The sequence below is a fragment of the Micromys minutus genome (genome assembly GCF_963924665.1).
Source record: "Micromys minutus genome assembly, chromosome: 21".
Classification (NCBI taxonomy): Eukaryota; Metazoa; Chordata; class Mammalia; order Rodentia; family Muridae; genus Micromys; species Micromys minutus.
Window position 1 is genome coordinate 43,725,280 of NC_137956.1, and position 14,400 is coordinate 43,739,679.

The 14,400-nt window shown below is 49.8% G+C and overlaps 2 protein-coding genes across 2 annotated transcripts in view; both read left to right on the forward strand.

The window, feature by feature from the left end:
• The window catches only part of GLB1 (galactosidase beta 1), a 66,215-nt gene continuing 51,815 nt past the window's right edge, over nt 1–14,400 (forward strand). Inside the window, exon 1 of the mRNA XM_080934209.1 lies at nt 1–134. Within this exon, the coding sequence (XP_080790335.1) occupies nt 57–134 (78 nt within the window). The 5' untranslated portion in view covers nt 1–56. The remainder of the gene's footprint in view (nt 135–14,400) is intronic.
• TMPPE (transmembrane protein with metallophosphoesterase domain) lies at nt 43–4,314 on the forward strand (the record flags this gene model as incomplete). The annotated part of the gene is made up of 2 exons (XM_080934210.1): nt 43–134; nt 2,860–4,314. Exon 2 carries the CDS (start codon nt 2,971–2,973, stop codon nt 4,312–4,314), a length of 1,344 nt encoding a protein of 447 aa, XP_080790336.1. The 5' UTR covers nt 43–134; nt 2,860–2,970.

Below are 14,400 nucleotides of genomic sequence, written 5' to 3' on the forward strand. Positions count from 1 at the left end.
GAGCGGCAGACCAGAGCGCCCACTGACGAGTGGAGCGATCTCACCGTGGCGCCGTCATGCCCCGGGTCCCCCTGTGTACGCTGCTCCCGTTCCTGGCGCTGCTGCAGCTGCTGGACGCTGCGCACGGCATCTATGTAAGTCTCTGGTGCCACCGCGTGGGGACGCTCGGCCGCTGGGAAGCGGGCAGAGGCCGAGGAAAGCCAGGGCTCTGCAAAGTGGCGATCCGGGTTACCCTCGATCCCTGCTCCGAGCACGCAGGCCGCAGAGGCGCAGGCAGTGGCCGGGCCTCCCGTAGGGGGCGGGCCAGACGGGCGGGGCGCGCGTCCTTCCTGGTTGCTGGCCAGCGTGGGTTCCGTTGCGGCGGTCCCCTGCGCACGGACCTGCTTCCCCGATTGTGCAACGCTGTCGGGGGCTAGCTAAGGTGCGCCTGAGTCTTTCCACCTTCGGCTTCTAGGGGAGAGAGGCTCCAGATTGCGCGGGGCTGCGAGAGGGCTCCGCGGGCAGCGGCGTGGGGCGCGATCCTTGCGGAGTTCGGGCTTCACGGAGCGCTCCGGAAGGAGAAGAATGGGGTCAGGAGAGGCCCCTGCAGTGGGAAAATTTGCTTTCCGAGACTTCTCCCTTTTCAAACGTAATGTTCACCTTTCTCGCTAGCCACCTGCTGGCAGCTTTCAGTTTGAGGTGTGCATCGCCTTGTTGGAAGCCTTTTTTTCTCTTCTAGGGTTTGGCGGTGCGGGTGGAGGGTGGGAAGGGGCACCGCTGCTGCAGGCGAGGTCTGGGTGGCAGGGCAGTGTCTGAGGCGCGTGGGACACGCACCTTGGGAGGCCCGCACTGAACCTGCGAAGGGGACAGGGCGTGGTGGAACACGGCTCCTACTCTTGCACTTTGAGCGAGTCAGCTTGGGGGCCCTCCAGATGGGCTGAGTCGGGGGTAAGTTGAAGTACTTGTTAGGAGACTTTGAGCCTTGTAGATCTGCAAGAATTACACTCTTGGAAATGACACACGTTTATCAAAAACCAGAGTTGAAATCTTTTAAGTTTCTGGAAAAAAACAGTTGCTGAAAAATGCTTTTATTTAAGGAAAAGAAAAATTGAGTGCGGGCCGCCCCATCTTAAGAACTTGACGTCTTAAGAACCAGTGGGCAGAGGTTCCAATAGGTAGGGTAGAGGGTAGGAAGGAACCACATATCTTCACTGTCAGGATAGGCAGGAAGAGATGTGGATTTATGGAGGTCACCAGTCTGAAGGCATAAGGTAAGAAGTAGGAGGTGCCCTGTGAAAGCCCCACCCAGAGAGACTGCTGTGTGATTTCGAATTCTTTAGTATGTTGATATGAGCGATTAGAGCCAACGAAAAATTCCAGTCAACTAGCTTTCTGTTTTTGTTTCGTTTGCATTTGCAACATTAACTCTCAAACTTAAGATCATTCTGCCTTCTTGAAGTAGTAACTACACATTAACAAGCAGTACACTTGTGTGAAGAAATGACTCAGTTTTTGGGCTAGAGCTGTAGTTACTTTAAAAGAAGGTCCATTCTTTTATTTCATGTACATGAGTACATTTAGCTGTCTTCAGACACACCGGAAGAGGGCATGGGATCTCATTACAGATGGTTGAGAGTCACTACGTGGGTGCTGGGATTTGAACTCAGGACCTTTAGAAGGGCAGTCAGCGCTCTTAACCACTGAGCCATCTCTTTAGCCCGACAAGGTCCATTCGATTTTAATGACAAGTTCTCATGAAGCCTGGGCTGTCCTGAAACTTGGTATGTAGTCAGACATAGTCTTGGACTTCTGACAATTCTGCCTTCACCTCTCACATGCTGGGAGTTTCTACATGCTCCACCATGCTCTGATTCTGTGGTGCTGAGGGTGGAACCAAGGCTTTGTTCATGCTAGGCGCTCTACAGACTGAGCTACATCCCCATCCCCAGAAGTCAGGTTTTGGTGTCTTTGAAAAACCCTCACTGGAAGTGTGGAATTATGTTTTACTGTTACGTTTACACGTAATGGTATTTGCAACGACACTTTACTATTGTTACGAAAACAAGCAACTCATCATTTAGAATAATAATTTTCCTGTTATTAAAAAAAAAAGAAGGGGCCGGAGAGATGGCTCAGAGGTTAAGAGCACTCACTAGCTGCTCTTCTGAGGTCCTAAGTTAAATTCCCAGCAACCATCTATAATGAGGTATGGTGCCCTCTTCTGGCCTGCAGGCATACAGGAGGCAAAAACCTGGGGAGGGGAGCTCGTGGCCCACGCTTTTAATCCCTCACCCAAGAAGGCAAGGGGTTCTCCTTGAGATGGAGGCCAATCTGGTCCAGGACCGCCAGAGCTACACAGAGAAACCCTGTCTCAAAAACAAACAAACAAAAAAAAAGCAAACAAAAAACAGCGAGCGAGAGAGAGAGAGAGAGAGAGAGAGAGAGAGAGAGAGAATATGGTTCATGCCCCTTGTGGGGAACCTTTAACCACATGAAACACTGTTAAGGCAACAGTGGAAACTGAGGCTGGAGATGTGGTTTGGTTGGTAGAACGCCTGCCTAATGTGCATGTAGCCGTGGGCCCCACCCTCACATAAACCAGCTGCACAGTAGAGCAGGAGAATTGGAAGTTCAGGGTATCCTTGGTCACACTGTGGATCCAAGGCCGGCTTGGACTACATGAGACCTGTCACAAAAGAAAAAGCAAAAGAAAACTACCCCTCGTGCATCATGATTGTGGTGTGTTTTAACAGTGAAGCCAGGCGGCTTGGATTTGAGGCAGGTTGGAGCCGTGTCCGTGGTCTGTGGGCTTTGGTTGGTCGGGGACGCGAATGCTCTGCTGATCTATCCCATAAAGCTGATGCCAGTTCCTGGTTGCAGGCGGAGCTGACCTGGAAGTCTCTCATTGGCCACTGTCCTTTCTCGGGAAGTCACTTACCCCCCAGAGTCCATGGGCACTGACTTTTGGGGGACTCTTCAGGAGCTGAGAGAATGGCGCTCTTCAGGCAGCTGTCCCTAGGCTCCAAGGCTGCCCTGGCTGCGGCCACCGTCTTCCTGTCCATGATACTCTCCCGCTCCTTTCTGGCTGAGACCCTTGAGCTCCGGGCCTGGCGCTGGCTGTTCCGCCTGCAGCTGGTCCTGTTTGTGAACTCCATCATGTTCATCGGTTCCTCGTACATCTGGCGGAGCTCGGTGAGCAACCTCAGCCATTCCCCTGCTGTGGAATCTACCTGTTTCCAGCTTTGGAAGCTGGCTGTCATGGCGTTTCTGGCCCTGGCACATTCTAGCTTCTTCACCATGCTCTTCTTGGTCGCCGAGGAACCCTACATGTTTTCCTTAGTAGCCTACTCCTGCCTGGGCGCCTACGTCATCATGGTTTTCTTCCTTTGTATCTTGAATGCCATGGAGCAGGCCTACCAGCTCTTGGCCTGGCGCAGTGGTAGGGTGGTAGGCAGCGTCGACAAGACCAGGCACCTGGTGCTCAGGCCTGTGCTGGCAGTGGCCGTGACCGCTGTGCTCAGTACCGTCGGCCTTCTGAATGCCGCCCAGCCCCCGGTGGTGAAGACCGTGGAGGTGCCCATCCATCAGCTGCCCCCCTCAATGAATAACCTCAAGATTGTACTCCTTTCAGACATTCACTTGGGGCCCACAGTGGGCAGGACCAAGATGGAGTTGTTTGTGAGGATGGTGAACAGGCTAGAACCAGACATCACGGTGATCGTGGGCGACCTCTCTGATTCAGAAGCCTCCGTCCTGCGGACTGCAGTCGCTCCTTTGGGCCAGCTCCATTCCCGTCTCGGCACCTACTTCGTCACAGGTAATCACGAGTACTACACATCGGACGTCAGCAACTGGTTCGCAATGCTGGAATCCTTGCACGTCCGGCCCCTACATAATGAGAATGTGAAGATCTCTGCCCCCCAGGACCCGGACGGTGGAGGGACAGATAAAGAATGGGTCTGCTTGGCCGGCGTGGATGACATAGAGGCAAACATTCTTCACTACTCTGGGCACGGCATGGACCTAGACAAGGCCCTGGAGGGTTGCAGCCCGGAAGATGCCACCATCTTACTGGCTCATCAGCCTCTGGCTGCCAAGAGAGCTCTCCAGGCTCGGCCGGATATCAACCTGATCCTTTCCGGACACACTCACGCAGGGCAGATCTTCCCCTGGAATGTCGGGGCCTATCTCCTGAACCCTTTCTTTGCTGGACTCTACCAAGTGGCTAAGGCTACATTTGTGTACGTTAGCCCGGGTACAGCCTATTATGGGATCCCAATGAGGTTGGGGAGCAGGGCAGAAATCACAGAACTCATATTGTGGCGGGCTCCATAAACCTGCCCCATGACCCTGCCTTGCCTTACCCTGGCCTGGCCTACGACTTCCGTCCGTCTCCTGTTCCACCCCAACCTTGCCGGCACCCCTTTGGCCGCAGCCTGCTGGGAACAGTGATTTGCAGTGAGGCTGCCTGGCAACTCTTTAGATAATCAGCTGCTTTTGACAATACACCTGTGGGAGCACCACATTTGCTTTCCAGCTGCTGTTGAGAGGGGGCCCTTTTGTAGATTGTGAGATGGCTGAAAAAGACATTTGTTGATCAGACTCAGGGAGGGGCAGGAACGCTTGTCTCCTATGGGTTTAGGCATAATTAGGGCTTGGGCGGGCTCTGGAATTATTTGATTAGAGATAGTTTGGGCGTGGGCCATGTTGAGGGACACCTCCCCTCCCTTGCCAGAGGAGAATATCCCTTTTCTCCTTGTCCACCAAGGTCACCTTTATTGAGGATATTGGCAAACCCCGTTGGAACTTGGGGACCTTCCTGTCTGCACCTTGACGGGTGCTGATTACCGTGCTAGGTGTCTGGGCCAGGATGGTTGGAGACAAAATCATGGGGACTGTGGTAGGGTATGACTGTTGTCCCTTAAGGACTTCGCAGCTCCGAGTCCCTGGTTCTTTATAGTCTTTGTGTGAGATAATTAAGGACAGGCTGCTTCTGTGTTTGGGGGTGAGGAAAGACCCTGGATGTCAGATGTCATTAAAAAAAAACCACAGTGACAAATACTTCCCAAGATGGCGCTTGACTTCAGGTTCCAACTCAGTGAGTGTGCGAAGGAGAGGTGCATCCTTCCAAAAGTTCATCCTCCAACCGCATAGCTTAGTCTCTTTAGAGGTGACAGTCAACACCGGATTCCACGTGCAGATAAACAAGACCCTAGAGTCCCATGTTCCCTTCGAAGTGCTTTGCTTGTTTGAGGCAGGCTTCCGTTCATTCGTGGCTAGGTGAGGGGGGCCTCTAAGGAAGTCGCTCTTTGCAGGAAGCCATCTGTCAGTGAGATTGGTGAGAAGTTGAGGTTTCTTGTCTACCCATAGGAGAGTTGAAGCTACCAGGGGTGTGACCCAGCTGTGCCCCTGCAGGTTACTCCAGGCCCTGGCTATGGAAAGACAGGACTGTCTTACCTGCTTGGGGGTTCTAGCCCATTTATTTACCTTGGCCTCTGGCCACAGAAGCTTAGGGTCATTCATAGGGCTTCTAGACCCACAAGAACAACAAAAGGAGCTTTCTCTGGCAGTGCCAGATTCGCTGGTCTATCCTTTGCCAGGGGCAAGAGAGGCTTTGCTAGCTGATCTAGGAAAAGGTCTACTGAGATATGTTTAAGAACATCTGGGTATCGGAGAGTCCTCTGGAGCGGGGCTTTCTGCTGCTTGTGAGAGAGGGTTGAAAGCTGGAAGTGACAAGTCCCCCTAGACTTGTAGCTTCCACCGTCCTGGAAATGGCTGTACTTCTTGTATCTACCTCAGGGCTGCTGTGCTGGGAGAACATGGAGCCAGTGGGTGGCGTGCTGCCTTCCTGCACAGCCCAATGTCTGTTACACTACCTTCCTAGCAAGTGCACACTCTGTTCCTGTAAATGTTTGTCTTTCTGCTGTGATGTCTAGTGGGTACAGGAGGCTACTGGCTCATTCTTGTCTCTCAGTAGGTAGGGTATTGGCAGTGGACCATCTGGTCCCTAAATAAATACATAAAGCAAGCAAGCCTACCTGTAATTCCCAGCACTCAGCCGACAGAGACAGGAAAATTAGGAGTTCAGAGCTAGTAGTGAGTTTGAGGCCATCCTGGGCTACATGAGATCCTGTCTTGGGGGAGGAATAGCTTTGCCTGGAGAGGTTTTCAGTGCACGGGGCTATGATCTGTTGTTGGGATTCTAGGGGAAGCAACAACTCAGCACCTTGCTCCCTGAGACCTCCCCTGGGCACCGTTCCCACCTGCCACCCCTCCAACCTCACGAAGGCTCCCATGTTCTCCATCCTGGCTGATTTAACCCTCTTGGGGTCACGACTCCCCTTTCTGTTCTCCTCAGCTCTGGATTTCAACAGACTGAGTCGATGCCGGCTCACTGCAACCCTCCTGGGCTACTGGTAGCCTTTGGACTCCTACCTTTCCTGTTCTTACTAGTTCCTTGATTTCTGGATCTTTCTCTTCAGGGCATTTGTCTTGTGATCTGACCGCACTTTACCCATTGGTTTTTTTTGTTTTGTTTTGTTTTGTTTTTAGGTGGGGGTCTTGCTTTTTTTTGTACCAAGTTTTCAACTTGCGGTTATCCTCCTGCCTCTGCCTCCCAAGAGCTGGATGCCTGCATGTGTCACCACACCTGGCTCCTTCATCCTCTCTGAGCCCTCTGCTTTGCCGAATACTTTCCTATTAACAGGAAGGGGTTGGATTGAGAGATAACTTGCCTTGTAAGTGTGAGGCTCTGGGTTCCATCTCAGGACGTCACAAAGGGAAAAAAAATAGCGGCCAGGGACAGTAAGGGGGCTCAGCAGGCCACCTCACAAGCCTCACTTCAGCTCCATCTCTGGAACCCATGGTGGAAGGAGAGAACTCCACAAAACTGTCCTCTGAACGCCTCACACGGCTGCAGTGCCCGCACTTCCACACAGCGCACGTACAGTGGTAGAAATAAAATAATTCTCTAAGGAGACGAGACTACCTGTTCTTCCGGTCTTGTGTCCTAATAGAAGGGGAGCCGCGATGCCGTGTACGCGGTGTCCGTGACATTTCCTCCTCCGTCCCTCCTTGACTAAGGAGGCCAGCTGCTCTGGAATTGAAGCTCTTCCGGTCTCAGTGCCGCCATGTCTGCCACACCCGCCCTCCGACGTCACTTCTGCGGTTCCAGTTGTGCTGTGTCCCCTTTCCCATCTGAATCCAGCTGTTGGGTTGCAGCTAAAGGGCCATCAATTGCGTTGTTGCCAAATAACTGTTTTGCTCACTCTTTTGTGCTCCCTCTCCCTGTTCCATTGATCTCTGTTCTGTTTTTCTTTTTCTTTAAAGATTTATTTATTTATTATGTATGAGTACACTGCAGCTGTCTTCAGACACACCAGAAAAGGCATCAGATCCCATTACAGATGGTTGTGAGTCACCATGTGGTTTCTGGGATTTGAACTCAGGACCTCTGGAAGAGCAGTCAGTCCTAACCGCTGAGCCCCTCTGTTTTTCTTTTGTTTTGTGTTGTTTGGAGACAGTATGTAGCCTTGGCTAGCCTGGAACTCACTACACAGACCAGGTTGGCCTGAAAGTCCAGGAGATCTGTTTGCCTCCCCATCTCCAGTTTTTGTATTTGTTTTTTGTTATAATTTTTTGAGGAACTGTAGTTTTGTCTTTGAGTCAAAGTCTGAAAAAGTTCCGTATATTGTGCGGGCCACTTCTCTTTAAGTTTGTGACATTCCGCTTACTCATGTACGCATGCATGCGCGCACACAAACACACACACACACAAGGTTAAACAATAATTGAGGACATCTTTAATGTATATTTTGAAAGTGGCGTGTGTGTGTGTGTGTGTGTGTGTGTGTGTGTGTGTGTGTGTGCGCGCGCGCGCGCGTGCAGTACTAGTATGGAGGTCATAAGACAGGTCCTCTTCTTCCTGTGGGTCTCTGGGATCAAACTCATATTCTAAATAAAGCGCCTTTGCTCAGCTTTTTCTATTGTCTGTTTAATCATGTGTTCGCGTGTCTGCGTGTGGAAATATGTACCTGTGCTGAGGGAGCCAGAGGCCTGGAGCTGGAATTGCAGACCGTTGTGGGTGCCTGACGCTGAGCCACCAAACTTCCTGCTCCGTCTCCAGCTTCCTGTTTTTATTTTTAAAACTATACGATTTTCTCCCCCCACCCCCGGGGATACAGGGATAAAATTAAGCTGATCACTGGCCAGGAGGGCAGGAGGATTGGGATCTGGACATAGGCGCCCATTGCTCTTTGTGTGTGGCTTTGTTTTGCTGTCCCCTCGTTCCCTGTGGCAGCGCCCTCTTTTTAGCCAGGCGTTTAGGATGTGAGAAAATGTTTTGACGCAAGACACGTGAATTAAGTATAGGTGTGCGGTAGAGTGGGTACCCACAGATCTGCCCAAGGGGCATCACCACCGAGAACTTCAGTTGCTCTGTTTCACCAGACTGTTGGCAGCGACATCCTGGTCACAGCCTCAGGACTTTGGGTCGTCTGAAATCACCCTTGGCTTTCTCTTGATGTATGACCTTAAGGAACCCTGGGGCCTTAAGCGTGTGCAGAGCCCTCTCTCCACCTCTCCCCTCTCTCCATAGCCCTGGGTTGCTAGCGAGGCAGCTGGGTTTTTTGCATTTGGGGTGAGTTGGCAGGGCTCCTGGAGTGTGACTAGAGACCCATTGGATTGCAGCTTCTCAGCTTTCTAGAAGACCCAGAGACCAAGGTCTTGCTTGACCAGTTAATTCATAATGACCCTTAACCTGTAATGTCACCGAGCTGCTTTAACTCAAGTCCAGGAATGTGCACAGGGGGGGTGCAGACGTGTTTATTTTTAGCACTGAGAACTCTTGGAGGAGATGTTCCGGTGACTTAGTGACGCTTGAGCTGTGTTACCGTTTGTGGTCTTTTTTGTATTTTGTTTGTTTGTTTGTTTTAAAGATGCGTATAGCTGAAGAGATCATACTGCTCAGTATTAGGACTCAGTCTAAGGGTGTTTGGTGCGTACCGCCTTTTCTTTTAAACCTCCAGTATTATATGCATTATGTGTGTGGTGGGGGTGGGGACCCCAGGGGGCCTGAACATCCATGATGGCTGTGTTTGGAACTGTGTTTTATTTTGTGTTTCTGTGGCTATGCACTTTGTAAAAACACGGATACTACCACACCCTGCACGTGTGAAATAAAGATTTCTCCATGATCACATTTTGGTATCCATTCTTTCAGAAGGGGTTGAGTTGTACACTGGACAAATGTGAGGGTTTTTTTCTTCTAATTACTAGAAACTAGCTTGTCTTTTCCTTTTTTTTGTTTCTTCCTCCTCCCCCTCCTCCCTCTCTTTCTTCTCTCTTCCTGTCTCCTTCTTCTTTCCTCCTTCCCCTGCCTCCCTACTCTCTTCTCCCCTTTTTTCCCTTCTGCATCCTCTTCTCTTTTAAAGATACTATTATTATTATTATTATTATTATTATTATTATTATTATTATTATTATTATTTGCGTGTATGTGTGTGCCTGTAAGTTTATGTGCAGGAGTCTGTGGAGGCCAGCAGGAGGCATAGGTGGTTGTGAGCTGCTTAACGTAGGTGATGAGAACTGGATGGGGGCCTCTGGATGAGCGGTGAACGTTTTCTTTACCCCTAAGCATCTCCCACACCCTCCTCTGTTCCCCCTGCCTCCCATTTTCTGATAACCTTGTGTGTCAATGGTGCTGTAGCTCAGAAGTCCAGAGGAAGCTGGACGTTCACGTTGGATCTACTTGACCTTCAGTGTTGAGAATGGATTCTCCCTGTTCACCTTGGCAGTGAAGGTTAGAAAGGACCGTCTGTCCATTAGATTTCCTCACCTCTGCTGCTGTCCTTACTGAGAATTACCCACTTCTCTTAGACCCAATAGAACAATGTCATTCATGTATTGGGTGAGCAGGAAGGTCTAAGGAAGTGTAAGTCATATGTCTTTTTTTTCTCTTTTTTTATTAGATACTCTGTATTTACATTTGAGATGTTATCCCTTTACCCCGCCCAGCTCCCATCCCCCTTCCCCCTCCATTTGCCTTCACAAAAGTGCACTCCATTCTGATCCCCCTCTCCACCCCATTTCTTGGCATTCCCCTACATTGGGAAAACATGCCCTCCCTGGAACAAAAGCCTCTTCTCACATGGATGCCAGACACTGCTGTCTTCAGCTACATACGCAACTAGATCAATAGGTCTCTCAGAGTGTGCACAGAGGTTGGTGTTTTACTCCTTGGGAGTTTTGGAGGGTTTGGTTGGTTGACAATGTTGTTATCTTCCCATGAGGTTGCAACCCCTTTCAGCTCCTTAGGTCCTTTCTTTAGCAACCTCATTGGGATCCCCGAGTTCAGACCAATAGTTAGCTGCAGGCATGCTCAGCTGTATCTACATGACTCTAGCATAGTCCCTGACGGGGCATCTCTGGTTCCTGCCAGTAAGTACTTCTTGAGATCAGCTATAGTGCTTGGATTTGGTGTCTGCATATTGAGTGGATTCCCCAGATGAGGCGGCTTCTGAGTGATCTTTTCTTCAAACCCTGTTCCTCTATTTGACCTTGCATTTCCTCCCACGAGAGTTTTGTTCTCTTTTCTAAGAAGAACTGAGGCATCCACATTTTGGCCTTCCTTCTTTTTGAGCTGCATAATGTCTGTGAATTGTTTCTTGGGCATTGGGTATTCAGAGCTTCCTGGAGCTAGTCTCCACTTATCAGTGAGTGCATACCATGTGTGTTCTCTTGTGACTGGGTTACCTCACTCAGGATGATAGTCTCTAGTTCCATCCATTTGCCTACGAATTTCATGAAGTCATTGTTTCTAATAGCTGAGTAGTCCTCCATTGTGTAAATGTACCACACTTTCTGAATCCATTCATCTGTTGATGGACATCTGGGTTCTTTCCAACTTCTGGCTATTATAAATAATGCCGCTATAAACATGGTGGAACATGTGTCCTTGTTATATGTTGGAGCATCTTTGGGGTATATGCCCAGGAGTGGAATAGCTGGGTTAGAAGAGAAAGTGGGGAAGATCTTAGAACACATAGGAACAGGGGAAAAATTCCTGAATAGAACACAAATGGCTTATGCTCTAAGATCAAGAATCAACAAATGGGACCTCATGAAATTGCAGAGCTTTTCTAAGGCTAAGGATACTATTAAGAAGACAAAATGGCAGCCTACAGATTAGGAAAGGATCTTTGCCAATTCTACTAGCCCTGATAGAGAGCTAGTATCCAATATATACAAAGAACTCAGAAATCTAGACTATAGAGAATCAAATAATCCTATTTAAAAATGGGGTACAGAGCTAAACAAAGAATTCTCAGCTGAGGAACATCGAATGGCTGAGAAGTACCTAAAGAAATACTCAGCATCCCTAATCATCAGGGAAATGCAAATCAAAAATTCTGAAATTCCACCTCACACCAGTTAGAATGGCTAAGATAAAGAACTCAGGTGACAACAGATGCTGGTGAGGATGTGGAGAAAGAGGAACATTCCTCCACTGTTGGTGGGGTTGTAAACTGATACAACCACTCTGGAAATACCTGAATCATATGTCTTATGGCTAAGACAAAAAAATCTAACAAAGGAAACTTAAGGAATGGTTTTATCTGGTCTCACTTAGAAGTATTATATTTGTATGAATGTATGTGCATGCTACAGAGCACATGAGATCACAGACCAACTTTCCAGAGTCAGTTCTTTCTACCATGTGAGTCCTGAGGATGAAGCTCAGGTTGCCAGACTTGGTGGCGAATGTCTTTACCCTCTGTGCTGTCTCACCATGGGCCCTGTTTTGGCTCGCAGTTGAAGGAGAGCAGTCCATCCTGGTGATGGTGGGGCATGGTGAGGTATGGCTCGCAGTTGAAGGAGGTACAGTCCGTCCTGGTGGTGGGGCATGGTGAGATATGGTGGTGCTGCCTAAGTCAGGAAGTCGAGAAGGAACAGGAAGTAGAATTGGCCTATAAAACCTCAAGACCTGCTCTCCAGCAAGGATCTGGTGGGAATGTTCCTCAAACTCCAAAACAGCCATTGTCTGGGGACTGAATGTTTGGTTCACACCTGCAATAGATGTCCTCACAGTTGTGGTCTGGTGTCACACAGAGCTGGGCAGGGACCGTTGCCCAGAGGTGACAGATGGTGAGTACTACTTCCTGCCTGCTCACAACAGACTCTTTTATTTGAAAAGGTTTCCACGTGGTCAAGTGCTGGAAGCCATGCTTTCTGTTCCTATGGTAACCACACCTGCGTAGTACCTTGGAGCCATGCTGTTGTAAATAAAATAGCCCACTGCTGTCCACCATGTTGCTGCTGCTGTTAGCAGGGCCCATAGGTGGCTCAGAAGGAATTCCATGGAGATGACCTTTGAACCTTGATGAAGGAGAGTCTTCCAGGCGTGTGGCCTCCTCCGGGTTTTTCCTGAGGATTGGATGGAGAGTAGACAATTCTGGGACTTTCACTGCAGCCATAAAAGCCCTCGTAGGTAGCGAGGGTTCTGCTGGCTGTTAGTTTGGCCCCAGTTTGCGTTCAAACCAGGGAAATAATGGTAAGGTGCTATACTGGCTGGTTTTGTGTCAACTTGACACAGCTGGAGTTATCAGAGGAAGGAGCCTCAGTTGAGGAAATGCCTCCATGAGATCCAGCTGTAAGGCATTTTCTCAACTAGTGATCAAGGGGGGAGGGCCCAGCCCATTGTGTCTTGGGTTCTATAAGAAAGCAGGCTGAGCAAGCCAGGGGAAGCAAGCCAGTAAGTAATATCCCTCCATGGCCTCTGCATCAGCTCCTGCGTCCTGACCTGTTTGGGTTCCAGTCCTGACTTCCTCTGTTGATGAACAACAGTGTGGAAGTGTAAGCTGTAAGGAAAGTGTAAAACCCTTTCCTCCCCAACTTGCTTCTTGGTCATGATGTTTGAACAGGAATAGAAACCCTGACTAACAGAGGGTGAGGCTCACAGTCCTTGTCAGCGCCTCTTTCTCTGCCCAATTGAGGGGAGCTAAAGGGTGCCCCTAGATGAAGTGAGTGTGCAGCCCGGTGGCTGTGCTGCTCCGTGAGAAGGCACACCAGCCCTTAGGAAGCCCCACCCCCAAGGGAGGTGGTCCTAGAAGAGTCAGAATCATGGACTTTTCTACCTCATTACTGGTAGACGGTTTTCATCTCTGCTGGTGGTGGCCTCGAAACTTAATCAACAGCAAGGTGTGCAGAGCTGAAGACCAGGCTGCCCTCTGATGACCAGATACTTGACTGTCCCATCCCTTGCTGGTCTATCCCACAGGGCCCCAGTCTCTGTGTGTGTGTCCCCAGGGTCAGAGGACCACCACTCAGGAGACACTGCCTTTGGATTGAGTTCCCAAATTAAAATCATCCTACCAGGGTGCAATTTTAATTTAAAAACTTAAAAGACTTTGTTAACTTCAAAAAAAAGAAAGAAAGAAAGAAACCCTGACTAAGACAGATACACTCTCTACTTCTGGGATCTGCTGTGTGAGGGACTTGGGCCTTCTTGGGAGTGACAAAGGAGAATGATGGCCTGTCACATTTCAAGTATTGGCTAAGACCATCCCAAAAGGATTCCTAAGGCCTGGGCACACCTAAGAGCAGGTACTCTAAGTCCCATTGTTGAGGGCTTTAGGAGCAAGTGGTCACACTGTAGGGGCCTTCTTTCAGGGGATATTCACTCCTCCCTTTAACAAGAGTGTCAGGAAACAGACTCAAAGCTGGGACTTGGAAAAAGGCACCTCGGCTTCCCAGCAGCCCCCTCAGCAAGCGGGGATGCTGTGGCTTCCAAGCCCTTGCCTAGGATCACTCCTGGGAATTGTGTCCCTCAGTTTTTGATGTTTACAGTGGTCCCCCTCGATAATGCCAGGATCTCACCGTCCCCAATGAGGGCCCAGTGTCATGGCAGTATCTTTTGTCCTCAGTCATCTACTGAGACAGGAAGTTTCTGACAGGAAGTACATCCTACGGGGCTCCTGAGGCATGTGGTTCATATAGTCAGACAGTGGGTCCATCTTTACGTTGCTCCTTCCCTAAACCAACCACTCCATTGCTTCCTCATAGGTAGCCCTGGCGTCTTCTCTCCCTTCCTGCAAACTAGTATCAAGAAGCCATTCCATGAGCTTAGGTTTTAGAGCTGACACCATGAGTCGGGGCAGATACCCCATGCCCATGTCCTCTCCCAGGACCCTGTCCTTTGCCTCCTCTAGACTCATCCCAGTGTCCCACCATCGTCAACCCTTCCACCCTGCTTTTCTGGTAGGAGGTGAGGGTCTCTGCAGACACCATCACAGAAGTTCATGCCACTCAAAGAATGCCCCAAGTGGCCTGAACCTGTCAGTTCTTCGCTTCAGAGCTTCCAAACGTGCTAAACAAGCCAGCCAGCCTTGAGCTCTGTCCATTTCCTGGTAAATCGAAAGAATG